General features: G+C 42.1%; 1 protein-coding gene across 3 annotated transcripts in view; it reads right to left on the bottom strand.

Moving 5' to 3' along the window:
• Window positions 1–697: 697 nt before the first annotated feature.
• LOC104941976 (galactosylgalactosylxylosylprotein 3-beta-glucuronosyltransferase 1) overlaps window positions 698–27,823 on the bottom strand; it is a 45,770-nt gene continuing 18,644 nt past the window's right edge. Inside the window, exons 3-8 of one of the 3 annotated variants that reach the window (XM_010767155.1) lie at window positions 26,168–26,310; window positions 18,064–18,135; window positions 17,447–17,958; window positions 12,349–12,645; window positions 4,710–4,811; window positions 698–3,847 (exon numbers count right to left, since the gene is read on the bottom strand). In XM_010767155.1, the coding sequence (XP_010765457.1) occupies window positions 4,725–4,811; window positions 12,349–12,645; window positions 17,447–17,958; window positions 18,064–18,135; window positions 26,168–26,279 (1,080 nt within the window). In that variant the 5' untranslated portion in view covers window positions 26,280–26,310 and the 3' untranslated portion in view covers window positions 698–3,847; window positions 4,710–4,724. The remainder of the gene's footprint in view (window positions 3,848–4,709; window positions 4,812–12,348; window positions 12,646–17,446; window positions 17,959–18,063; window positions 18,136–26,167; window positions 26,311–27,823) is intronic. The other 2 variants (XM_010767156.1, XM_010767158.1) reach the window with 2 other exon arrangements.

Raw genomic sequence — 27,823 nt, 5'->3', positions numbered from 1 at the left:
GAGGACCGTGGAGGACCCATCAGTGTATCCTCGGTTATAGCTCCTCCAGAGAGCCTCCTCGACGCTCGATCCTCGGTCCTCGAAGTGCATTTAGAGAAATGAGATGTCCTTCAACATGGCGCGCTGAAATTAATTTCCGGGTCACTACCGGAGGACCGAGGAGTCGAGGAGTCGAGGAGGGGGATTTGATGAAATGAGAAAGGGCCCATGTGTGTGAAGAAGCAGGAAATAAAAAGGAACTCACCTTGTGGTATAACCGGCAAGAGAGAAAGCCTTTGAGCTCCATACTGTTTCAGAAATAATCCTTAATCATCCATGATATGGCGTTTTATGACGGCAGAATCTGCCGCTAGAATCTCCCGCATAATCTCAGCCCCCTCCTTTTGTTAATCAATTTTTTATTTTTTTAAAGCTTTATACCCCAAATCAGCCGTTTTGAAACAGGAAGTGAAATAGAGGGATATATAGAATGGGTGATCTGTTTGGTATTTTGAGCAAAACACTTCATAGATATGTTTTTAATATATTTTTATATATCTGAGATCTATGCTATTGCCTAAACATAGCATGATAGGTCCACTTTAAGGAAACATTCAAGAAAAGATGAATGTGGTTTAGATGTTTAAAACGCACATAGCACAACACACAGTGTAAAAACATTCAGTGTTAAGACACAACACTCGCACAGGTGAGGTTCTTCTCAGTTATTTATTTCTCTTGATTCATCTAACACCTTTCTCTGAGACAGAATTGCTGTGGCAAATAAACAACCTTAAGAGTCACATGCATAAAATGTGAATCACATGAGTAAGGGGGATGACAGTGGAGATGAGGAAAAGAGAGGACTTGTGTGTAAAGTGTATTGTGCCTTAAAGAAGCCCCTCGGAGGGTAATTCTCATTAACTGACATTAAATATTGAATAACCTGCACCGCTAAAGTCCATGTATAGGTAGGTTGGTTCTAGTAGACTAATTATTTGTGAGTTTTAGGATATTGCTTGATAAGTCACCTGTTGAAAGAAAATCATATCAGATGTCGGATAAAGTTATAACATCACTTTTGAGGTCAAGCCCTTTTGAATCGCTTCAGAAAACACCACCGAGTAGCATCACAAAATATTTGTTCTAACCGAACGCCATATGACGTTTGTCAGCATTTTGGAAGATGAGAGCAGAGAATGTTGTTAAGTAAAAGACTGACAACATAGTGAATTTCATTTGAAATCTGTATCACTCAAATTAAGCGTTTTACACTGTGGTGTTTCAGCCCCGATCATTTTTTTAGATCGATTCATTCATTTCCATTTAAAGCCAAACCAACCTCTCAAGTAGAACTTAGATTAGCAGCAATGCTTCAAAAGGTAAACGAAAAACAACATATTGAATTTCATTTTATACCTTTAGAGCTCAAATGAAATCCTCAACATGATGATATTTTGGACTCTAAAACGGTTTCATCGCTAGATACATTTCAGACAAATTCATTCATTTGGAGTAAAAAGCTGATAATGACCTCTCAAGTACAACTTATATCAGCAGCAATGCTCTAAAGAAGATGGTGTTGGTAACCCTTTATGATCTGTATCCACGTGTACACTATACCTTAAGTGCGCATGCTTTTTCACGAGAGCAGTTGGAAAATGCAGATTTTAGGGCAAACACTGATTCCACACTTGAAATAAATACATAAATAAATATATAACATTTGAGTTGTTAATAAATAATATGAGGCAAGTTGAAGAGAATAACTCAGGGATAGTCTGTGATCCGCATGGCCGAGCCCGTGCAGTTTAATATCATGCAGTGTATGAAAACAGCCAGTCTGACGAGAGATACAATACAGCCATTGTCTGAATGTGTGTATCTTATCTTACTCCAAGTGAAATATGTAATAGCATGGTTTCCCCGGCTGATGAGCCCGAGAGGCCGTAACGTCTTTGTAAGTTTCCATTCTGTGTATTTTGGGTGAAGGGGAGGGTGCACAGAGATTATCTGGCAACCGTACAGAGGCTCAGTGTTTGAATTATCTCCAGCTCTGCCGGGCAATGTAAGATAAGAACCACTGTGTATTGCACTAGACAGATGATTTATCAATAGAGGAGAGATTCTATTATACGAGGTGTAGAATAACTTTGTTACAGTGCTCAGCTGTACAGCGTCATCGCTGCTGACGTTTAGCGCTAGAGAAGCTCCCATATGATCCAGTTAACGCACAACAGATGGATACTATAACTTAAATAATCCATTACACATCGATCCACAATACTGAAGATGGCATGTCAACATTGCTACCAAATCATTAGCAAACATAAGAGTTATTTGTGTTGTGCTTTTCTTTAGCCTGCTGTCAATTGAGATTATTCTGTCATTTTACGAGTGGAAGCCGATGTTTTCTTTTTAAAACAACACATTTTGGGCCATGCATTATCATTTATGTTCAAGAATTAACTGCTTTATTTAGCAGATGCCTACATTTATATTTTGGGGAATTCTGTCTCCACACAGCCGTAAAGTTTTTTTTTTAGAAGAGGGACTGACAAGCTTACTAATAATCAAATTTGCTGGCTTTGATGCTTTTCTTTCTCTTTGATACAGTTGCACACAGGGACCTTTGTTAGCCAGTGGCTCGTGGACATATGAGCGTGCATAGACATGGGGACATATTAGCTCTCTGAAGTGACACACTTTCCCCCCCCACGCAATGTCAAAAAGGACACTTTATATGAAAGCTAACATGGCAATTAGGCCAGCATTCGTGAGTTTACGGTGTAGCTGATTTGAAATAATGAATGTGTCACAAACTGGAGTTTCTTATACCAAATGAAATTGGTGATGTGCTATTACTCTTTCCATGTGTTGAACCTAGAGTGAACCTGTGCCTTGTTGAGTGTCGTCTTGAGGAATTCAGAGGGGGAAAGAGAAGAGACTTTTTTTGACCTTTTTCTTTTTACATATAAATACAGTAATTACAATACTTTTGTCAAAAATCGCCATCAATTCTCTGATTGTAATCATGTTAACTTACTATGTACACCTGTTGCCACAAAGGAACATCATCTGTGTATTTTTTAAGTGCTAAGAAGTGTTAGGATTTTGATGTTTACATGTACGGTTCAGCTCCCAAGCACAACAAGGGGATACATTTAAAACAGCAGTCTCTCTTCAAGTGTATGGGGGTGGCTTCAATGCATGAGATATAATGACACCATGAAATGAACAATGATAACCCAAGAGTAAATGCAGGTACTGTACGAGTCAGTAGTATTGATTAAATGAATGCAAACATGTCATAGTTATCAAAAGAACATTCCTTCACTTGCTTCGTTTGCTCAAAGGAAAGTCCACATGTCATTTATTTGTCCTTGGAATTTTGTTTTAATCCAGGCGGATAGTGTGGAATATCAATTTTGAACCATGTGCAGATCCAGACAATGTGTATATTTTTTCCTTAGTTTATGTTTAGGTTTAACCTGCTTGTTTGGATGACTCCGCTGGCCGTATACTTGTCGTATTGTGCTGTCTCTTTTGTTAGCTTGTCGTCAGCGGGCCGCTGTACCATGAAGGTGCAGGTCACGTCTATCAACGCCGTGTGACGTCCTTTATGTCGTCTTCTCTGCACTTCAGTAGACCTGGAAAATAACTGCAGCCACTTCATAATCTGTGCTTTAGTATTGTACCTCTGTACTGTTTTAGTCCATGTTTCAAAAATGTCAGATCCAGTCAAGAGGATTAAACTCCTCTTCAAGGCCAAAATGTCCTTTTTCTCTGATGATTAAGACATGAGCGCTGGTTGCACTTATCAAGAGACTCCGACGTTTTCTTTCTCTGCCGGTCCAAGGCCGACCTCCTGCAATAGAAAGGATTAAGATAAGCTGAGAAAGAGCGCTAAGCCTTAATTAAGTTAATTGAATCTGTTTATTTAGGAGACATTCATTAATGGACAACATCTGCTGTAATTGGGCCCCTACAGAAAGCACAAATGTACAATTGTAAGAATGAAAAACACCTGCTCTTTTTTAAATATTACTGAGTGAGACCAGGTAAAAGAATGTCTTCACATTCCCATTTCACCTTCTTAAGAAAATGGTTCCTAAAGGTGGTTCAGGTCTGCAATAGAGTGGTGCAGTGAAAGACCCAGAAGTTCAGAAGGACTCCCTCAACAAAAAGCAATCAAATATTTCTATTTGATTTTAAAATATTGTAATAATAATATCTGTGGCAAATACATGTGTCTGATACTTACAGGTTTAGTTCAGCAGCATAGTCTCCCCGTATTAAAACCACTTTTATGATTTTTGAAGAATACATGCAATCTCCAGAAGTAAAAAGCTAACGTGAGGCTAACAAACAACATGACGGTCACATGACTCTGCGTCACCGGCTAATCGCTTCACGTGCAACATTAGCCGTCTCATTTAGTCACTTGCTAGGAACTGCTGTTTGGAAAAACACATAGAAGCTTCGGGCATCCACCAGTGGGGTATTTACTGATGCATTTTGTGTTGTAGAATAAAACTTGAAAATCTTATACAAAGCTTGTATTAACCACAGGCCTTATTTTGTGGCATCTAACCGTTCAAGAAACGGTTGACTTTGAGACGAGGGAACCGGAAATGGTTAAATGCTAAATCATTTCCGGGTTTTAGGACTCATTTCTGTCTCACTTTGTAGAAAGTTCAAAATGTACTGTATTAAGCATTATTATTTACCTGCATCTGAGGGAGTCATATTTCCACATTGGGGTCTGTGAATCCCTTTTTCCCCTCGTTTACAAGGACAGGTTTCTCCGTTCTTGTGTGCCATACGAGTATCTGTTGAGAAAACCAAACATAAACAACGGCAACATTAGTGACATGCTGTTTCCTTAATGCACCCATTCAGGCCGCTCTTCCTTTCAGCAGCCACTCTGCCTCATGTTTTTCAAACCCCGGTTATAGCTCTAGCAGAACATACACCACCACAGGGTCTGTCTTTGTGTAAAAAGCTACTTGAGCGTGAACCTTGCATTAGGAGGGAGTGAAGAGGAACTACACGCCGTGTGTTACGACACAACCCTCTTGGGTTAGTGTGTGTAAAGTCCTCTACTGCCCATAGGACAATGGCTACCTTCACATGACAGCCAAGTGAAGACGTTTCGACACAGTGTGTATGAGCTTTTGCCTTTGCAGTTGTGCTACAGTTCTTCTGGGCATTCGATTGTGCTGGAGACCGAGTTCATCTGGCCCCCGAGACCGGACAAACATCCAGGAAAAGCATGGCAAGTGGAACAGGGGAGGGAAAAAAACTGTCAAGCTCATTTTCTCTCTGTGTTGGATCCCTCCTCCCTTTCATCTCTCCATGGCGGCCGCTATGAATTATGCATAGGGCGTGTTTGAAATGTGCCAAGAGCCCACTCCCACTTTGCTCAGGTGTAGGGGGAGGTTAATAGTCAGACTTGCATTTGAAGTGGAAGATTATAAGAAAGAGAGATGCCCGTGCACGACTTTCCATTTATTTCTTCCTCTCTTCCTCCCTCTCTCCTGTCTGTCTGTCCCTGCACTCATCTGTAATCAGTGTGACGTCCCTACCTCCCCTTTCCTCCCAACTCCAATTCCGCTCTCTCAGCCGTCCCCTGAATCCCCTCTTTTCATTTCCCCCTCTGAATGGCTGCGGGAGAGCAGGAGAAAAAGCTGGCTGAAAGTATCCCTCTCTCTTCCTTTCCTCCCTTTCTCTCTTTGTCTCTCAGTGTGTGTGTGTGTGTGTGTGTGTGTGTGTGTGTGTGTGTGTGTGTGTGTGTGTGTGTGTGTGTGTGTGTGTGTGTGTGTGTGTGTGTGTGTGTGTGTGTGTGTGGGCCCCCCCGCGGCCGACCCGCCGGCCCAGCGCCCCCCCGCCCCCCAAGGGACCCCACCAACGCCGGCGGCCGCCGGCAGGGTGTGCTACGGCAGTGTGCTGTGTGTGATGTGTGCTGTGGTGTGTGTGGTTGGTGTGNATACTGTGCATTGTGTTGTAAGCAGTTAATGAAGAAAAAGGGCAAGATTAGGAATGTTTTACAATACAAATAAAGTGTACAAGCTAAGAATAAATCAATGTCTTAATTGATGGAAGAGCATTCCTGATATATACTGACACATTGGCATATGTATTGCATTGCATGAACATTTGATTGCATTATAACAAATATACTGTCAATGTTCTTACTGTTGGGGAATCATTTGCTTAAGTATTCAACCTTTGACACAGTTCATCATTTTCTCTTTTCACTGTCTCCTTTCCCATGGCATAGGTCTACGGCCTTGGGTATTGCTGCTGTCTCTCTTAAGGAGGGGCAGCTTGGGCGCATTTTTGTTGCCAGCTTATGAACGAGCACAAGCTGACATGAGATAGTTTATTGTTCAGGGACATCTAGAAGCCCTTCTTTTTAGGAAAGTAGGTTCCCTGGTTCACATTCTTTTCTATGGACGAGAGCTCTAGTTAGATTCAGGGTCCATATTTGTCTCGCTGATGAAGAATGTTGATTATTACACTCAGAACTAGTTAAAACCTGGAACTACAGAAGAGTTCTTCAGAATTGATTGTGGCATCTTAACCGTGTGGTCAAACCGTGGCCCGTGACATGTCTTGTGAATTCTCCGGCTGAAGCTTCAAATAAACCGTCAGTGTTTGCCTTCAAATCTCCGGCTCTCCTCGTGTCTATCTGAGTCCTGACTCCAAGTGCTTCAGAAGTTTCGCCCACACTTACATTACAATGTGTCACTGTACAATGAATTAATGATAATGAATGTTCTATCTGAGATACAGAAAGTCAAACAGTATATCTTGAATAAATGTGTTGATGTGAAATTATAGCAAAAGAAAAACTGAGTGGGCTCGGATTTTTTCAAGGTTCAAGGCAAGATGGATCTGATATGACTGGCTGAAGTGAAGTGGGATGATGTAGGACAGCAATAGATATTTGCATATAATGGATTTATTTATGCATTGTGATGATAATGTAACACATATCATTTTCTGGGTGCTTTAGGACTTCAACAACCTTGATGTAACTGTTTTTATGAGAACTACATTATTCATTTTTGCTAATGTCCAATTAACACGTTTTCTATGCTTCTTAAAAAGTGTGAAATACTTTTGGTAGTCAGAGGATTAACAAAACGTTGTACTCCTAGCTTGCACTCATGGATGGGTGGCTGGATGGAGTTGTGAAATGCAGTGTTGCATCTTTACAAATTGTGTGTTTGAATGACAAAATCAAGATTTTCCTTTTCTTTGTTTTAATCATATGTTGTGGATTTTCCTTTATATCAGGCTCTACGTTGACAGGATAATGTTTGATACAAGTAATTCACAGTAAAGCCCTATGGGACAAGTGTGAGATGTATGGCCCTATAAATTGAATAGACTTGACATCTGAGGTCTAAAATGTTAATTAGTGTTAATGCATTAAGCAAAATAAAAGAAAGCTGTATTGTTACTATAATAAACTGTTTTGAATACAGGATATTCATTTTTAGACCCCAGGAATAAACCTGATATTAATGATGTGGCTGGTTGTACATCAATATGATAAAAACACACATTAGATGACAAAGTATGGCAATTAACCACATGTAAACACACAAATGAATAATAAGCACAACGTGAGCTCTGAGAGTATAGGCTGTTTATATAAGGTCCATCAATCTTAATGGGATCAGTGCTAACAGAGCATAATTGTGCATCAAATGAGAAATTTGTAGTTCAAACTGTAATTGAATGCCCACCTTTTACAAATGAACACAAATGATGCAGTTATGACATTCTTATCTTTACTCATGCATGCTGCCCAGGTGTAGTTAACAGATCAGTTGTGTACTCAGGCATTATGTTTCAAACGCAGATATGAGAGAGGGATTGTCTCACTTGCATTGTTCAGGTAGCATCGATCCATGACATATCCCATCATAATTACAGCAATGATGAGATACATGTAAATAAATCGTCCAGATGTACTTACGATGCGGTCCGGAGGAGGTGTACTTCGAATGAAACATTTGATTTGTCCTTTTTCTCCGTGTAGCGCTTGCTGAGTCTGTGTACTGGATATAGTAGGTGGGCCTGGAAAAGAAAAGAGAATTGAAACATAAATAATTCATTTTCAGTTTCAGGTCATATGACAATTTTGCTCAACAGAGTTTTAGTGGCACATTATATCCTAATTGCTCTCCTGGTCCAAGCAGTAACACCTGAATTGTTTTAGCCATTCGGAAACTCTTGGGGAAGATTGCATTGCAGCGAGATATGCCTCATCCCTCGGTACAATCTACACAAGGACAAGGCAGGATGGAACGAAGGTCATGAGCGGGGGCCCAGACCTCATTCTGGATCAAGACATTGTTGATTTATGGCTGGCTTGATTTCTCCCGTGGAGATAAACGTCGCTGGAGAGAGCTGCAGCAGTTCTTTGGAGCGTAATCAGCACTACACAGATGGAAAGAGAAAAATGCCATTGTGGGGAGATAACACACTTGTCGCAGAGTATCACCTCAATCAATTTGCTTGCAGCAGATTTGACCCCCGAACCAAACGGTTGGCAAATAAAACGTAAACATAAAGCCGCAGCTCTCTGTAAATATGAAACCCAAACAGGGACGCTGTTTATGTTGTATTGTTTTGCAGTTTTTTGTTATTCATTTTGTAACTGTAAATGCACACAAAGAAGGTTTCTCCCATAGGAATATTGCATATATTGTGTTTGATTAAATGTGTTTATTCCACACATGGCAGTTATTTTAAAACAAAATATGTACACGTATACTGTTTTCTTTTTTATAGCGCATGGTGGAAAGGAGCAGGGAGAAGAACATCTTATTTTACCTGCCCCTTCTTACAAAAAAATAACAACACAACAACAAAAATAATGAAATAACCGTTAAAAAGTCAAATGAAAGCAATAATCTTTCAGTCACAGTTTCTTACAAATACTGAAACGTAAAACCAGAACACAATCAAAAGTCAACTAAGTCTAATACTGTCTAAATGAAATCTTTACTGGAGTTAAATGATTTCCATGGTGAGCTGCAGGTTTGCACTCGGAGGCAGCGTGTTTTAAACCTCCGTCAGTCTACAAGATCTCGTCTGACAAGGGCAGCTCAGCCTAAACGACTGGTCTGCTGCCATCTGCTCTGGAGGCTGTTCACACCAGGTGACAGCACTAATATGAAGACAAGATGTCACACATGACCCAATTCTGTCCCTCAAGTGTATTTCCCCTTTGGTCCTGAGGAGCGTAACTAAATTACAGATAAAATAGTCCAGAGCCAATGCTTTACATTTACTGTCATTGCTGTACAATAATATCACTTTGGAGCAATAGTGTTAAGCATATTTTAATGTTATCAACTAATTATGTAAAGGTTAACAACATGTGTTATAAAGACAGCGAGCAATCTCGCTGAAACCTGATAATCCTAATATATTTAAACAGCATTAATATCCTAATAATATTTATACACAACTGTATATGTTTTAATAATAAACGTCTATAGTGTAGTGCACTGACTGTTCATGTGTTTTAGGGCTGTCAAACGATTAACATTTTTAATCAGATTAATCACAGCTTAAACATTTATTAATCATGATTAATCACCATTCGAACTATTTCCAAAATATGCCATTTCTTTATGTATATTGTTGTGGGAATGGAAAGATGATACAGTATGTATGTTTATTATAACATTGTTCTGTGTGTCAACATGAAAGACAGCCCACACACCTATCAATCATCAAACCGTGGGGTCTTATTTCATNCCAAAATAAACAACCGGGGGCAAACATTAGTGCATGCGCTGGTTTTCCTTAATGCCCACCCATTCAGGCCGCTCTTCCTTTCAGCAGCACTCTGCCCCCTGCAAATGTTTTTCAGAAACCCCGGGCTTATAGCTCTAGCAGGAACATAGCACCCACCACAGGTCTGTCGTTTGGGGTGGTAAAAAGTACTTGAGCCGTGAACCTTGCTTAGGGCAGGCGGGAGTGAAGAGGAACTACACGCCGTGTGTTACCGACACAACCCTCGTGGGTTAGTGTGCTGTAAATCCTCTACTGCCATAGGACAATGGCTACCTTCCACCATGACAGCCAAGTTTGAAAGACGGTTCGACACAGTGTGTATGAGCTTTTTGCCTTTGCAGTTGTGGCTACAGTTCTTCTGGGCATTCGATTGTGCTGGAGACGAGTTATCTGGCCCCCGGAGACCGGACAAACATCCAGGAAAAGGCATGGCAAGTGGAAACAGGGGGAGGGAAAAAAAACTGTCAAAGCTCATTTTCCTCTCTGTGGTTGGGATGTCCCTCGCCTTCCCTTGTCATCTCTCCATGGCGTACCGCTATGAATTATGCATAGGGGCGTGTTTGGAAATGTCCAAGGAGCCCACTCCCACTTTGCTCAGGTGTAGGGGAGGTTAATATGTCAGACTTGCATTTGAAGTGGAAGATTATAAGAAAGAGAGATGCCGTGCACGACTTCTCGCATTGTATTTCTTCCTCTCTTTACCTCCCCTCTCCTGTCTTCTGTCCCTGCACTCACTGCGTGGTAATCCAGGTGTGGACGCCCTACCTCCCCTTTCCTCCCAACTCCAATTCCGCTCCTCAGCCGTCCCCTGGAATCCCCTCTTTTCATTCCCCTCTGGAATGGCTCGGGGAGGATCAGGAGGAAAAAGCTGGGCTGAAAAGTATCCCTCGTCTCTGTCTTTGCCTTCCCTTTCTCTTCCTTTGTCTCTCGAGTGTGTGTGTGTGTGTGTGTGTGTGTGTGTGTGTGTGTGTGTGTGTGCTGTTGTGTGTGTGTGTTGTGTGTGTGATGTTGTTGTGTGTGTGTGTGTGTGTGTGTGGTGTGTGTGTAGGGGTGATTGTGGTGTGAATCCTGGCTAGCAAAAGCCCTCTGGTTGACTACTCTTTGCCCAGAGAGAGACTTAGTGATGTGACCCAGACCAAAGGCTGGATGCAGGAATGGTGGAGTGGGGATGGAGGAAAATGTTGCGGCTGCTACCTTCAAGCCTTTCTGTGTGTGTGTGTGTGTGTGTGTGTGTGTGTGTGTGTGTGTGTGTGTGTGTGTGTGTGTGTGTGTGTGTGTGTGTGTGTGTGTGTGTGTGTGTGTGTGTGTGTGTTCAAGGGTGAATGGAATTTTCATAGATTTTCTGTCAAAACATTTATTGATTTATTCCCATATATATAACATATGACATATTTTGTCTTCGTGATTACTGATCAATAAAAAACGACTACAGACACACCAATTAGGAAGCAAGTTCAATGTAATCTGGTTGTCAAGTTATGTCCTTGACATAACTTGACAGGTGGCAACATGCCACATGCCAAGTTGTTGACATGTTGCCACAGTTCATTTCCCTTATATGCAGTGAGTTAGATAAGAATATTTAATATCTGTGTGTTAAATACGCTGATTAATTTGTTAAATAATCAGAAGTTTGTAAACTCATCTTTGCAAAACATAAAGACTGGAAGTTAGCATGGCAGGAAGGTGAACAAGTGTTTTTGAAAATGATTCCTGTAATAAGACAAGGTTGAATGCCCTATAACGAAGCCATATTATATATGCTGTAATTGTTGGAAGTTGTGGTTTTGATGATTCGTATGACTGCCCTACTTCATCAAGGCAGTGTGCTTGCCATGGTGTTGGTAGCACAGAGCTACAGAGTTTGCTCTCACACAACTTCTGAGAACTTAACAATTCTCTCTGTTGCTAAGGGTGACATTCAAAGGGGAGCCTCTGAAAATAGATTATGGTTTCTTTCCACTTTGTTCATTCTGAATATGAATTACAGGGAAAAATATTTGACCAAGATGGTTCAGCATACAGATTCAGCAAGAGGTTTTAAAAGTTGGATCATTAGTGTGATACAGCCAGTGGTGGGAAGTAAGTATTCCCATTTTTCTTTCAACTCAACTCTAAATGATAAAGTAACATATTGTTAGTTTTGCTCCACTCAGCTGTAGATACTTAGAAGTGTATTAAGATTTTACATTCAACACAGATATGGTATGTCTATTAAAGATTGAACCAACATGATTGGTTTGTGACCTCTTACAAAAAGCAGTGTGTTGTTGCGGCTGCTTGTTATGTTTCAAAATAACACTTTGATGTCAAATTCTCCAATAATTCACAAGACATACGTTGTTCGACCTTTGTAAATGTGTATTTTAGTCGGAATTTGAATGCAGCATTGATGTATTGGTAGAGGCTCTGAATACTTTACCGCCACCGTCTACAGCAGCTTTATTACATTTAAATCAGTCCATCCTTACAAACTATTTAGAAACATACATTTACAGCTTAGTGCTTAAGTCAAGGTGCTAAACATTGAAAAAAGGGGATTACCTTAGTGCAATTTTCTGCTTTAGGTTCCAGGTCGTTAAGTGTGACAAGCTCTCGGAGCAAACTACTCTCCTGGTAGCCACCCTTCACCCCGCGAAGCTTAAAATATGCCTGCGGCTTGAAGAGGATGAGCCTCATGTTGATGGCAAAGCCGGCCATGTCGATGGCAAATGGCCGATGGGGGTCGAACACCGTCTTCCAGCCATAGACCTTTCCAGCTGCATTGACCTTGGGGGACTCGTACCGCAAGCCGCCCACAAAGGCCACAGGCCACACTGAGACTTTCCGAGTGGATCTCATCTAGGGACAGCAAAGACAACAAAAAAATGGAGGAAGGAAGAGAGGGAATTAATCATCTGACAAAGTGTACATGACAGAGAGACAGGAGCATAAGTTGCCAGCATTACAGCGGTGCAGAAGGTTATTTAGAGCTGCTGCTATTATTCATTCTGAAAGACGGTGAATATTGACCAAGCTTTTATACCATGCGCAGCTGTCACACTGATGGCAGATCCCACACATTGTTCAACAGCTGCCCAACAATGAGATAATTGGACAAAACCGTCTTAAAAGGAACTATTGTGCCAAACGGGTTTGAAGGAGCCAAGCCATTAGAGCAAGTGGCTCTAGTCGCTGATTGGCTGGTGAGATTCTTTAAGGTTGAGCACTGCCATCGTCTTTTTTTTTTTTTTGTCCTTTAATCTTCCAGCATCAAACGATCTTGCTGCCCTTTTCTTTGTCTGCTTCTCAGTTAGCCATTCTAGCAAGAGCTGCTTGATAGATAAAGAAGGTACATTTTTACCAGAAAGGAAGGGGAAACAGCTATTCAATCAATGCAGCAGAAATAATGGTGCTGGTGCCTCTGTACGGGAAGGCGTTAGGGTTAGGGTTACAGTATGTACAGTATAAGAAACATAAGAATGATTGCATGGATATAGAAAACATCTTGGTCAGTTCAGGGGATCAGAGAGCTGCAGAGTGTGAACAGCACAGAGATGGCTGGGGGCTTATGGGAATCAGTGGATTTGAGCTTTAGGGGTGGAAAAAATACTGTGCCAAGCACCCAGATACAATTTGGCAGGAGGTTTGGCCTTAATGAGCTCTGGGTGTTAACGGTGGAAAATAGTGCTTATGTGTCCATGGGATTGTGATGCTTGAATTTAATACACAGGATGAAATGTTTATAAGGCTGTCACCATCTCCTCTCATTATTTTTGTGTTTTATAATCCCAAAATGTGAGGAATTCCCTTGCTATTTCTTATATCGACACCTGGGTATTGTTCGCAAATACTGCTGTTCCACTAGGTACCTTCCTTAATGTCGGCGGCCAGGCTCATATTGAATCCATCCACAAACCCATCCACCCCTCTGCTTCCCTCATATACATACAGTAAGTACGCTCAACTTAAATCAAAAGGAGGCTACATCAGGCTCTCTGCAGGCAATGTCAAGAGGCTCGTCAACTTCTGATATATACTATAAATGTGAAGAAGATGGCTCCGCCTGCTGTGTCTGGTGAGAACATCAACCAGAGTAAAACAACACAAATCTGTTTTATACTGTCACCCAAGCAATGGTATATGATGAATTTGATGTGTTTGTACAGAGTCTCTTGTTCCCCGCTGATGCATTTTGTATTTGAAGGCTTGTGTGAGCATTTAAGCTCTATTTCCTGCTTCCTTCAGAGGCAAACTGGCCGTGATTCAGAGAAGAAATACCAAGAAAAGAAATGCCAAATTCTCAGAAAGACAAGAAAGCAGTCAGGTGCGTGATCAGACCTTAAGCGCGCAGAGAGGAAGAAACTAATCAGAGTTTTTGCTTATTACTGCTAATCAAGAAGTCCTTGAATTTAAGTTTTAGTCGAAACAAAAGAAGAGTGCTGAGATTATTTAGGATTCTGATTGCATGTCACATTTTTTGTCTTTGTAAAATATAGTTTTTTACAGCTCACAATATGTATAATTATTTGTCTCTCTGATTTCTGTTCTATTTGAACAGATTTAGTTAGTTAGATTATTAAAAAGATCAAATGAAAACATAATGTCCTTTTCAGTACTTATGATAGTTTCTCAAATATCTTTTCTCAAATATTTGTCTTAAATCAATCTCTACATATATGGCAGCCATTCCAGTCCAGCGTATGTTGAATTCCAAAACAGAGAAATGTTGCCAGTAGTTTATAGAATAACATTTAAAAAACATTGTATTGAAACAAATACCTGGTAAAACCGTAGCAACTGATAATGCTGTAGTGGTGCCTTCATTTCTTCCAGAGCTGTATATAATGAAATCACCGATGGTCGGTTTTGAAAAACAGATTTTTTTATAACCCAGCCCTACTGCAGTTAATTCCTTTATGTGTGTGATCCATTCTCTTGAAATCAATTTGTTGACATTAGGGTTTGGTTAAAAATAACATATTCCAACCAGTCAAACATTTTGTGGTTTGGGAAAGGAACATAAACACTTAAAGAAATTACATTACATGTCATTTGTTAGACGCTTTCATCCAAAGCGACTAATATACATTCGGTACTGTGGGCAATCCCCACAGGAGCAATTTGGGGTGAAGTGTCTTGCCCAGGGACACAACGACATGCTGACTGCAATGGGACTCAAACTCGCTGTCCCCTGATTCGAAGTCCAGCACACTATCCACTGAGCCACAGCCTCCCAGAGGCCTCAATAATTCACATTGTGTTTAGATCTACTGCATCATGGGAAACAGTTTAATGTTTTTTTGTAGATATTTTCATTGGTTTTGATGCCGACAGCTTTTCAGAATTTAAGTAGTTCAAAAATATGTTTTTATTATTTTGTATCAATCAGAGTAGGAATTGTATTCCAATTCAAGATGCTCACTCTAGATGCAGAATAAAGTGATCATTCTATTCCTCACACATGGAGCACATCAATCCTTCAACCTCGTCTCTACTCTTGAGACTTAAATGCCTCTTTGATTTCAAGCTGTTGAGACATATAAATATTTACTCTGCTGTCAGCAAACTATTCTTTAGTTGCAGACAACTCTCTACTTTCTGTCTATCTGGCTGTCCCAACTCTTTCACTGGCATCCTCTTTTTTTCCTTTCTCTGTCTCTACCTCTTATCCTCTCTCTGTCTTCCCCCCTCAGGGCTCTTACTCTGGCCCATAAATAGGCCCGTTGGAGGTGATGGAGGGCCTCTGAGGGAGACCGAGCACTTCAGCTGATTCCCAGAGAAAGGTAATGACAGGCCCCGTCAATACCTGGCGCTCCATTTACTACGGACCCTGTCTGCACCACTAACAAGACCCGGGGCTAATACTCAGAGGACCTAGACCGTGTCCGCTCAGGTAATTCAGCTGATGTTGAGATGGATGGCCTGAGATGTACTGATTACATGCCCAAACATCTCTCCATCAGCTGCAGAACCCTGACTGCTTGTTAAGAGCTAAAAGAAAAATGCTTCAAGTTACTGAGTGGATTTATAGTTCCACCTCTCCTTACATAACAGGTTACAGATGCAACAGTAAATGGCTGGGATGTGCAATCGTTTAAACTGAAGTTATAGGGAAGAAAGCATGCAATTTACTAGCTGAGCATGTTTTTTTCATATACAACTAAAAATAAATAGTGGATATCAATGGCTCTATCTTTCTTTTAAACCTTTTTTTTCGCACTACACTTAAAGAAATACCACTATATTTCATTTAATCTGCCTCAGCCTTTCTTTGAGCCCTTTTAAAAGTGCAGTTAGTTTTATTTTACTACATCTTTGCAGAAAATGACCGTGATATATTGCTGAGGGTTCACTGATTTATGGCTCTCTGGATCAATTCCAGTCACTCCTCTGAGATTTATCCTCTGTTGAATGGTTTAATCTCCCAGATTTAAATTACCCTGAATAAACGTATTTGTTTATTTTCTTTTAGCTTGAAAGACATGTTTGGCTTGGTACGTAAACAGGAAGTTTGTACGTTTCGGCTGAATGTAAATTTGTGGGTATAAGCTTTAGATCAGGGGTCAGCAACCAATGGTGGCACGCGGCACCGTAACCAGTGGCACACTAGAAATAAGTGGAATAAGTGTGTAAAATATTACAATTGTATTTTCGGATCCTGAACGAGAACACCGCCAGAGTGCGTCTCCCCATTACATGCAGAAGGAAACCATGCATGCAACACAGCCCTGCTCTCTTTAACTCCAGGCGACTTTCTGCCGCTTTCCTCCGCGGTGCTGATCGTTTCACCACGGAGGAAAGCACTGCTGCCGCGCCGGCACTTCACTAATTGCAGTACCCATAAGGAGCTGTACAAATGCCGCTTTTTTTGCGTGGCTGTGTCTTTAGTTGAAAGCCAAGTGGCGATCTGCTCATCTCTCATCAAAATAATATGCTACACAGGGGCGGACTGGCCATCTGTGTGTGCTGGAGAATCACAGAACGGACGGTCACCCTTATTATGATGCCGTTTAAACCAATTATTTAAATGTATTTAAACGGCATCATGTAGCCTAAATTGCGCTGACAATTTTCTTCATATTAAAAAGGTTGCCGACCCCTGCTTTAGATGATTAGTTTTATGATAGAAGTTTGAATACTTTATAATTTGATTAAAGTAGTAGTTCCCTAGAAGGCGGTTCTAAATTAAAAGCACAAATTAGTGAGCAGGGACACACCTTCACAACAGATGACTACAAGGGAGGATCATCAGGAAATTGTTTTCTTGGGAATAGTTTAATGAGCTATCAAGGTGACACTTGGATAATACTGACGATATTTTTTTCTCACGGATTAATTATAAATATATTAGTCTTTCGTTTGGCCTCCGTCAGAGTCTGGTTGCACTGATAAACCTTTTATGGAACCATGGAGAGCCTTTTCTGTGTACTACTTCTTTAAGGAGGTGATTGGGTTGTGCTATAATCTAGGCAGGACTTGCATGTGTATTTGTAGATACAATAAGATATATAAGGACTTAATCCAGTTAAGTTGATGTAACATTTTGTAAATATCAAACAACACTCTTATTGTGCCTTGTCTTACTATTTTTCTTTTGGCCAATTCATTAAGAATTTGTAAAAACAACAGCACATTAAACAAACATGAATGCAGCTCTTACCTCCTCAAACAGCTCCAGGCTGTATGTGTTGTCGTCGTCTGCAAAGTAGACGATTCCAGCTTGGCTGCTGTTAGCGTTGAAGGTCTCCCTCAGCCAGCGCAGGGCCAGGTTCCTCTGCATGGTGCCCCTGGGGATCCTGGGGTCCCGGGTGTCACCCCGCAGCTTATAGTTCCTGGGCGTCTCCACATTGAGGTGGGTGTAGTTAAGCCCTGTTTCTCGGAGGAGCCGCGTGACGAGAGGCGTTCTCCTTTGGGAGTCCTCCACCAGGATCCAGTGCAGGTTGGGAACGTGGAGGAAGGTGTTGGCCAGCCGCGTGAGCTCCGCCTTCTGCACCGGCCGACTGTATGTGGGGGTGATGATGTGTATGGTGGGCAGTACATCTGACCAGGGAGGAGGCCGTGTGTACACATACTCTGTCCTCACCACCTCCACAATGTCCTTATCTGAGGCACAGTATTCCTTGGAGTCTTGTGCCTGGCCACCAGCCTCCCTCTTGCCCTCCACTCCGTCATCTGTAGATTTGGGGATAAGGAGACATGTAAGGCATTAGTGTGACCTTGGGCTGCCCTTTGTATATTTGCCTCAGGTGACTTAAACCCAATGGGGGTAAAGTGTACCTGAGAGCCGGTGATGGCGGACTGCAAGGCTCTCTGGAATGATAAAGATCTCTTTTACTAGGTGGTGACAGGCTGCAAAAAGTGAAAGCAGGCACCGTGAGAAGATAACACAGCTGATGGACAGAGAGACAGCGAGGGAAAGGGAGAGGAGAGATGGCCTTGCTATTCCTTCAGGGTTGCCTTTGGGCATTCGTTTCAAAAGGAGGAAAATGTGTTGGTATGTGGATCCAGTAGACATTCCCCCTATTTGTGTTTGGTGTTACTTTCCTGCAATAAACAGGGAGTCATTTAGCTGAAATTAGTCCTGGTGTTCTCGTTTAAATTTACTACAAAAATATTTTTCCTGAGAGATCCCTTAACATGACTACATTTGCTGTAATTAACTGTGGAAAAAATACTGGTTTGTAAGCATGGACTGAACGCAATCTATACTCCACTATTAATATATTTTGGCTAATAAATATCTCTAAAAGAGCAAACCATTTTATGTGATTATTTACTGCAATCAATAAGGCATTTTCCGTCTGGGGTTTAACAATTCAGGTGACACCAAGTACAAATGATAACGGCTCATTTTCAGCATATAACCTGTGATTGGTGCACTCGTTTTGTAATCATGTTGGGCATTTAAAAGCAATTTCATATAATTAATAATCAAATATACCAGCAGCTGCAGCACTACAGTATAGTGATGTTACTGCTTATATGCTAAATATACATTTTTATGTCAAAACGAAAAATAAAAAATGAACACTATACGCAAGACTTGACTGTGAACAGTGCTGAATGAGTCCGCTGACATATATTGAGTCTAGGGGTAAAGGCCCCAGTAGTTTGGTCGTGATGGATAGAACATGATTATAAAATCATTAAGGTTGTTAATTTCGGTTCATTGTGCCACAGCTAATGGCCATCTTTGTCACTTCTCCTCTCCGGCTCCACTCGCACCTCCAACATAAGGAGGATTTTTCTGCAGTACATAGATTAACACAATCTGCTGATGGCCAGATGTTCAGCAAAGGCTGCCAGCCAGCGCGCTGCCAAAAAACCCTTTTAGCTTCTCTTTTAAGAACGCACACAAAGGAGCCTGTTGGCAGAGCTGGGTCAGGTAGCAATGGGAATTTATTTTTAATATACTTCATAGTGTCTCACTGTATTTAATTGTCGACACGGTTTGTGATATTTTTAATGTTTTTTGAAGCAAAACGATTTATTAATTTTGGCATTCTTTTCAATGGTTGTTGAATAATCAGACACTATTTAAATAAGTGTGTCGATAAACTAATTAATTAATATAATCTGTTACGTCTATTAACTCCAGACAGCCTTGGGTCATTTCTGTAAACTTGTTTTGTTTGTTAACCCATGTATTTACTCTTTATTGATTTGCTACGGCTCTAATATGGGTCTGTTTACTCTGCAGCCTACTTGACATTTTAAACTGTTGGTTTGTGGTCTCTGGGGGATAATCAGGGGGCTCATGAGTGTGTGTCTTGATGACTCACGCTGGTGTGCAGACGTGACATTACATGTGGATGCAAGATACCCCTGTGAAGCTAATTGAGGAGACGTTTATTATTTAATATTTCTGATTAAACAAACACAGAAATGAATTCCCACTGAATTTGAATGAGTATAAAAAGGGGAACAGTCTGAACCTAAATGGATGAATTAATGACGACATGCTGCTGTACACGGCATGCTCTGCGTGGCTGAGCGTCACGCCAAGAGGAAAACGTGGATTGATGGGCAGAGGCATGTGAGCGGATAGGCTGCGTATGCTGTGAAAGGACATTGTTTCATAACAACCCTACTGGGAAAGTCATTGTCGGCATAGAAACAGATTAGAAACAGCTGAACAATTCATCATATTCAACTGATTGAACACACAATAGGCGCGTTCACACCAAGTACTTTTCCCACAAAGGTTCCTGAGAACTACGATTTAGTTGCGTTCAAACCAAAAAGTCCCAGGAACTAAATTAGTTCTAGAGAACCTTTTTTACCCCCTTTTTTCGTCCCTGCTAGAGAGCAGGGACTTTCGTGGGAGAAAAAGGTTCCTGTGTCTGATTGGCTGGGCGGAATGCAAACCACGCCCCGTCAAACTCCCAAAAACGTTTGTGAAGCCACCATTTTATCATCCTCGCATTGCATTATTAGCATTAGCATTAGCCCAGCTCAGAAACGCAGAGAGACTAACTTATGACAACACAAAATAAAACACGGGAGCGGTGGAGATGAGGAGGTGTCGGCGTTCTGGCCGTTTACTCGGAAGCCTTCAGTAGAAGCTGCTGGGAGTCCCAGCAGCTTCTGCTGAAGCCAGTCCCTAACGCCGGGGACTTCCGGCCGGGGATTTTGGGTGGCAGTATACGCCGTGAAGTTGTTTGCGGCCTGCCAGTAAACCCAAAGCAGAAGAAGAAGAAGAAGTGACGTCAGCGGCTTCATTTGCCTAATCCACCCCCAGGAACTAATTTCCGGTGTGAACGCGATTTGTACTTAGTTCATGAGAACTAAACAGTTCTCAGGAACCTTTGTGGGAAAAGTACTTGGTGTGAACGCGCCTATTGTCTGATTGTGTTCACCTGTCGCCCTTGTGTTTCTCCTCCCCTGCCCGGCTGTTTCCCGTCTTGTGATTACCCCTCCCTGTATTTAGTCTTGTCTCTTCCTGTGTTCAGTGTTGGTTCGTTGTTTGTCTGTGACTGTGTTCACCGGGGAGTGTTCTGATTGTCCGTGTTCCATATCCTTGAAATAAAGGTATTNCACAATCAGTCATTTCGCTATTAGACCCTGAGCTAGTCACGGTATAAATTTTGACTTCTAACTCCAAAACTCCCGAACTTACCAAAGACGAGGAACACGAGACTTACACCGAACCAGGCGTCACATCGAGAGACATCAACGCGGAGCGACCTATAGACCTAAGAACGAACACTAAAGGAGAGATTGGTGTTGTCGTTTCCAGTCCCCTCACACACATCCACAAAATCATCACGGTGAGACGTCTTTCGGAAAAACATTTGTTATGAGACGTTTCGACAGGGACATACTCCTACCCTCAAAATCGTTCCGTCAGATAGATGTTACTTCTCGGCGCATGTTCTCAAGTGAAAATTCGACGAGGTAGGTCGCGACAATTCGTCTGGTTGTCCCGATATAAATGGACTGTCTCGTTTCAGAGTTTCGACGGACGTAGAGGATAAAGAAAGGTGTCGTCCGCGTCTCGCGACGACGTACCGGAACGCACCATACCGTACCCCAGTACCTGTAATGGAGAACCGATAAAACCTTTTCGCGACCCCCTTATACTCTACTAGATTGCGTGTGAACCTTACATATCAGAAGTCTGTCCACTATCACACCTGGGATTATGGGGTAGATCGGGAAAGAAGTCGTCGTCCCTTTAGTGAGAGAAAAGGTCAGCACTTTATGACTTAATCGAAACCCGCGGCGCCTTATGGTATACCTCTACACCGGTAGATGTAGTATCAAACGCGTATACACGGCGACTGACCCTTGACTCGCACGACGTATCCGTGTAAATAATACTTGACCGACCACCTCCTTTCTCAAAACCTATCGATCATCTCAGTTAGTCTACGCATACCTCTCGACTCACGCCTTTGCGTATGACACAACGCGACGTGATGTCTGTAGCGTGACTCACCCTACGGAACGCTAACTCTTGTCCTCCGACGGGGTTTTCCTTCACTCACAATACGCATCCTTAGTATCGTCCGCACGGCACCCAGAGCATATCCTAAACCTACACGGACTCCCGTATCGGGCACCCCTGTCACAAAGTTTACCCCCCAACGACACCCCTACTGGGTCCCGCACAAAACTGGTAAACGACGGGATTCCGTTCTAAAAATCGACGTTACTTTTACTGAGATGTTTTCTGTGATGTGATGTTTGTCATCTTTTCATAACTATACCCACCTGTGCGACCTCGTATAGGTCCGGCATCAGCTGCTCTACCCCTACGTATCGACTCGTACGGTAAACTCCTTCTCCCTGAGACTATACACGGACCCCTTTGTTTGTCCTCCGTCAACCTGAGCTCGAAACGACACTACCTGACTCCTTCCCTACGGAACAACGACTGCTACAACCAGACCTTCTCTTCCCGACATGTAAACCTCCGTTACACACCCTTCGTTGTCGTCCATACTGACGTAGCTCCATTCCCACTACCAACCACCTCCGTATAGGGTGTGCCGGAAGTAGTCACTACTAAACGTCCAAGCAGACTACAGATTATCTCCCCCCCAGCCTGGTTGTCGTTACAAGTCCGTATTCGAGCCACTCGTACACCGCGCTGCCGCATAGGGGATGGCCCGGAGTTTGCTGGTTGACATACACGAGACATTGTAGGACTGGACGACGACATGTAGGGTATGTTTGGCAAGTAAGCCGAATTAGACAGGCAAAGTACAAGAAGAGAGTAAAAGCTAGGTCGCAGCAAGACCACTCCTACAAACTATCAAGTTGGAGACCAACCTATCAGTTGCATCGATAAAACATACATGAGACTGCATCCCCCTTGTTCGGCAGCCCCCACCTACTCTGTGGTCTTGTATCAGGTGGATCTACCAGGGGCCTGGGGACACACAGGCAGATCCTGCTCGTGGAGCGAGGCGAAGGAAGTAGTACTACAGCACTACAGCGGTAATCCTTTTCGACAGTTGTGTAGGCCGAGCTTCCTGTAAACAACCTTGTGCCGCACGTTAGTTCAATTATGTCTAGCACGACGTCGATCCTAAAAGGACAGGAGAGCAGTCCACAACCGCTCCTGCACGTTCCTTCTACCCAAAGGTGTCCCGACAAGTCAAAATGATGAAATAACTAAGGTCCCAATTACTTTATATATACGTTACCATTAACTTACCCGCACACTTATGCCACCTTAACCTACCCCAGCATAGAACATTGTTTCTATTTGTCCATACTTGTTTGTACATTATGTCTCCCTGTTCTGATCACTGGGTAATGTGTCGTTTGGTCCGTCTGTTTCTTTACCGTGTTAATCGTCGGATACGACGGGAGATAACCGGTTTCCCGGCGTTGTCTTACGCTAACTTCACTGTCGCAATAATGTATTTCATTACTTGTAATGTTGTTAGTGCGTACTTGTTGTATGTCCTTACGTGTGGTACTTTCAGAGATATTACTATGTTATATCTCGTGTGACGTATTGTAACCGGGACGTAGTTTGAGCGCCAATGTAACAAAGTAATACTGTACCACTCCCTCCGCACGGACCACGCCGGCGTGGAGCACGACAGGGTATTCAGTTGTACCGTGTTCAATCGCCGCGATAACGAATTGACGGCAGGGAAGGCGAACGGACGACCAACGGAGAGGAGATGACCCTCGACATCACTGCATCCCCTGAAGGGGGGACGCAAAGAAGACACAGGCTTATAACGCATTGTCTCCTAAAGTTGATAAATGTAATTATATATTGTTTGTGCGGAGAAGAGGAGGATTAGAGAAAGTACTCAAGAAAGTAGATTTATGTAAAATTTGCGACTTTAGTTAGGGAGATTTTCTATGTCCTTTAGAAGTGTGTTAAAACCAAAGGCCATCAAGGCCTACAACAGTGTACGATGGGTGGAGACATTTGTTATTGCATAAGTTGATTGCCATTGAAGTTAAATATAAAGTCGTATTATAGAGAACCAAGTTTTATCACATAACAATTTTAGTCATTCCAAAACCACACCGTAGTAGAGACAGTAAAGCGATTAGTTAGGAGATATCATTCTATCAATATAACTCGGTGTTTACGATTTACGTTGGCCTCTAAGTTCCTAAAAGTCTTAATCTTTCGAATTGTTGACCAACACGCTCTGGGGAAGAAAGAGACAACTAAAGACAAGAAAAGGGACAGTTTCAAACCCTTTTGTCCATTCTGCAGTAGTAAAGAGCACTATCTGAGCTCAGGCCCAGACTTCAGCCAGCTGACAACCACACAAATAACAGCATGGATAAAAGACAATAAAAGATGCTGGAAGTGTGGCAGGGGGCATCAACCTGACAACTGCACCCTGAAGAAACCTTGTGCCACCTGTGGTGATCAGCACGAGTCTATATCCAGCACAAATAAGTGTCCTTGCAGTGAGTACAGTATCCAGTGCCATCTACTTGGATCAAGTCACACACTCTGGCCGAGTGATGTTAAAGGTGGTGCCAGTGAAACCCCACAGTAAAGGCAAAACACTATGCACACATGCTATCCTGGATGATGGATCAGAAAGAACCATCATTCTCCAATCTGCAGTGCACTACCTGCAACTGGACGGGGCAGAGGAGTCCCTCAAACTTCGCACTATCAGGCAGGAAGTGTCTGAGCTGCAGGGAGCCTCTGTGTCATTTGATGTGTCAGCACCAGGATGCCCTCAGGTGAGACATTACATCAGCCATGCCTTCACTGCTAAAGAGCTAGACCTTGGTAAGTAATCCTGCCCAATGGATCTTCTACAGCAGAAGTATGCCCACTGTAATGGCAATTTCCTATTTCTATTTCCAATATATTTTTGTCATTACGTCACAGAAGGGCTGAAGAGTGATCCAGACGCAGACACAAACAGATGACTTTCCGGTCCTTTGTTGCAATTTATAATGAGGTTTATTCAGCGTTTACATACCAGGGTTTAATTGTACAGTTTAGTTGTTGTGATGAGCATCTGCCGGGCTGGTGGAATCGGTATGCTCTCTCCTTCTGTGTCCTCCTTTCTCCTGTCACCTATGACCTCTTTATATACACCCGGTGCAGCTAAACCCCGCCACCAAGTGTTCAAAAATAATATTGCACTATACGTATAACTTAATAAACTGACACACCAACAACACCCATAAAATGGCTCCTACACCCACCTTGGAAATATTCCAGTTAAAGCATTCAAAGGTGTACAACCTATGCTTCTGGTAGGCTCAGACAACCCACAGTTTATCACTCCAACATCGCCTATCAGGATGGGGCCCCTAGGCAGCCCTGTCGCTGTAAAAACAAAGCTTGGTTGGGCTATACAGGGACCAGCTACTTTCCTCCATCAGCCCGCTGAAGCCACCTGTCTTCACACCTCATCATTCCCTCTTCCCTCTAAAGACCTGCGACACAGCGTCGAAAGACTATGGCAGCTAGATGTACTCCCATTTCGGCCTGAAAGAGAAGTCACTCTATCTAAGCAAGACAATAGGCGCGTTCACACCTAGTACTTTTCCCACAAAGGTTCCTGAGAACTACGATTTAGTTGCGTTCAAACCAAAAAGTCCCAGGAACTAAATTAGTTCTAGAGAACCTTTTTGACCCCCTTTTCAGTCCCTGCTAAAGAGCAGGGACTTCCGTGGGAGAAAAAGGTTCCTGTGTCTGATTGGCTGGGCGGAATACAAACCACGCCCCGTCAAACTCCCAAAAACGTTTGTGCAGCCGCCATTTTATTATCATTATTAGCATTAGCATTAGCCCAGCGCAGAAACGCAGAGAGACTAACTTATGACAACAAAAAATAAAACATGGGAGCGGTGGAGATGAGGAGGTGTCGGCGTTCTGGCCGTTTACTCGGAAGGGTTCAGTAGAAGCTGCTGGGAGTCCCAGCAGCTTCTTCTGAAGCCAGTCCCTAACTCCGGGGACTTCCGGCCGGGGATTTTGGGCGGCAGTATACGCCGTGAAGTTGTTTGCGGCCTGCCAGTAAACCCAAAGCAGAAGAAGAAGTGACGTCAGCGGCTTCATTTGCCTAATCCACCGCCAGGAACTAATTTCCGGTGTGAACGCGATCTGTATTTAGTTCATGAGAACTAAAGAGTTCTCAGGAACCTTTGTAGGAAAAGTACTTGGTGTGAACGCGCCTAATATAAAAATAACTCCTAGATGTGTGAGAGAGGGAACCTGATGGTAACTTCTCTGTCTTTATCATGCACCAAACAATCCTCAGTGATGAGTTTTACAATGACTGGACGAGTGTTATCGAGCTACGATGAAGCACATGGTCATGTTGGTGAGTGCTTCTAAATGAACTGCCTGTTTTCTAAACCTGGAGAGAAGTGTTAGGTTCAAGGACCCTCTCCAGGTTTGATATTGCCAGTGGAGTGCAATGCGTACCCTTGCGGATGGCGAGGAGAGGAGCTATAGCGCTTTGGTGCCAAACAGTGATGAGCAGAGTCCAGGGTAACACGATCAACACGATGGCAAGAATATCTCTTCTCTTCGGCATCTCCAGGATTGGTTATTTGGCTCTGCATTACCTGGAGAAAAATTATGGAATAATCATCAATATGCATCTTGTTACACATATTTGTTAAAGGTCAAATCACTTTGAAAAAATACATTAAATGACTGTGTTTGTGTTCATATTTGCACACAACCACTTTTTAGAATACTAGAAAACAAAGACCGATCTATCATCATTTTGCATTTTTTACACATGGGATTTAATAATAATAATATATTTAATTTAAATAACGCTTCAATACAAGCATACGACAAACATACATAGGCCTACATCAGTGAATCAAGAGGCAGTGAACTTCATTTAGAGAAAATAAAAAGAGACCATAGAACAGAAAGCAGTAAGATTACCAGAGTTATGAGATAGGGGAAGGGGGTCAAATGTCTTGAGAAGAATCCATGAAATACTTGACGTAAAAAGGCATTTCAAATAACCTACACCCATTTCATGAGTCAAGCAAACAAGTAGCTAAATGTAATGCTTAGAAAGGGACAGGCACTAAAGGACTCACATCCTCACAAAGCCCAAAAGGGCCGTTGATACATTGTTAAGGGCTAATAATAGGATGGAGCAATATGTCAACCTCTGCAGTAAATTGTAAAAGGTAAAACATTTAAGTTTATAACAGAAAACCGTCACTATTAAAGTCTCACAGAGTCAACACATGGAGGTTTCTATGGTACAGTTAGCTTGTGTCGTCTGCCAACACAATTAACTCATCGGTGCCATCATTGAGGAACAGGGACTTCACGCCCAGTGCTGAAACTTTTCGCCGGCCAAATGGCAGGAAACGATGTCACCAGACTGCAGCTCCTCTGTCTGGGAAATGTGCCCTTTGAGTCCAGAATGTTTGGTTCCACTTTGTATCCCTTTGAAAAATCTAATTACAATATGAAAGACATTAACTGGAAACAACTTGGAAATGGAAATCTAGAAAATGTATTTGCTATGTACTTGAAGTAGTAAGAATTGTATGTAAAAAAAAAATGCATTGTGTTTTCTAACGGGACTTACTTATTAGCAGAGGTGGAACAAGTACTCTGATCTTTAGTCATTTATTTAAGCTAAAGTAGCAATATGAAATAATATTATGTAAAAGCACAACATTATTCTCATCAAAAGAAACTTGTAAAGTAAAAGTACTTGTTATGTTTAATAGCCCCTTTCAGAATAATTTATATTAAATTATTCGATTACGACTATTGATGCATTAAGGGGTTCATCACAGCTTATAAATGTGAAGCTTAAATAACTTTGTACAATAAAACAGATTGAAATACATACAAATACACCATATATACAGTAATTTCACCCAGTCTTTGATATACAGGAATGAATACCTCTGACTCTGTCTCAACAAAAAAATATAACATCGTTTTTCTCAAATGGTTGTAATTTGTTGGTTTCAGATTGCAACATTATATTTCAGAATGTCTTATTATTAAGTCCAGTCACTCCCTGAGCTACCTCAATGCCACGAGGCTCATTTACATTGAATTTCAGGATGAGAAACCTCCCGTCTCTCTCAG

This window comes from Notothenia coriiceps, unplaced genomic scaffold, assembly GCF_000735185.1.
Source record: "Notothenia coriiceps isolate Sejong01 unplaced genomic scaffold, NC01 NC01_scaffold00004073, whole genome shotgun sequence".
In the NCBI taxonomy this organism is placed as follows: Eukaryota; Metazoa; Chordata; class Actinopteri; order Perciformes; family Nototheniidae; genus Notothenia; species Notothenia coriiceps.
The sequence above is the reverse complement of the archived record's forward strand: the minus strand, read 5'-3'. Positions and strand labels throughout refer to the sequence as shown.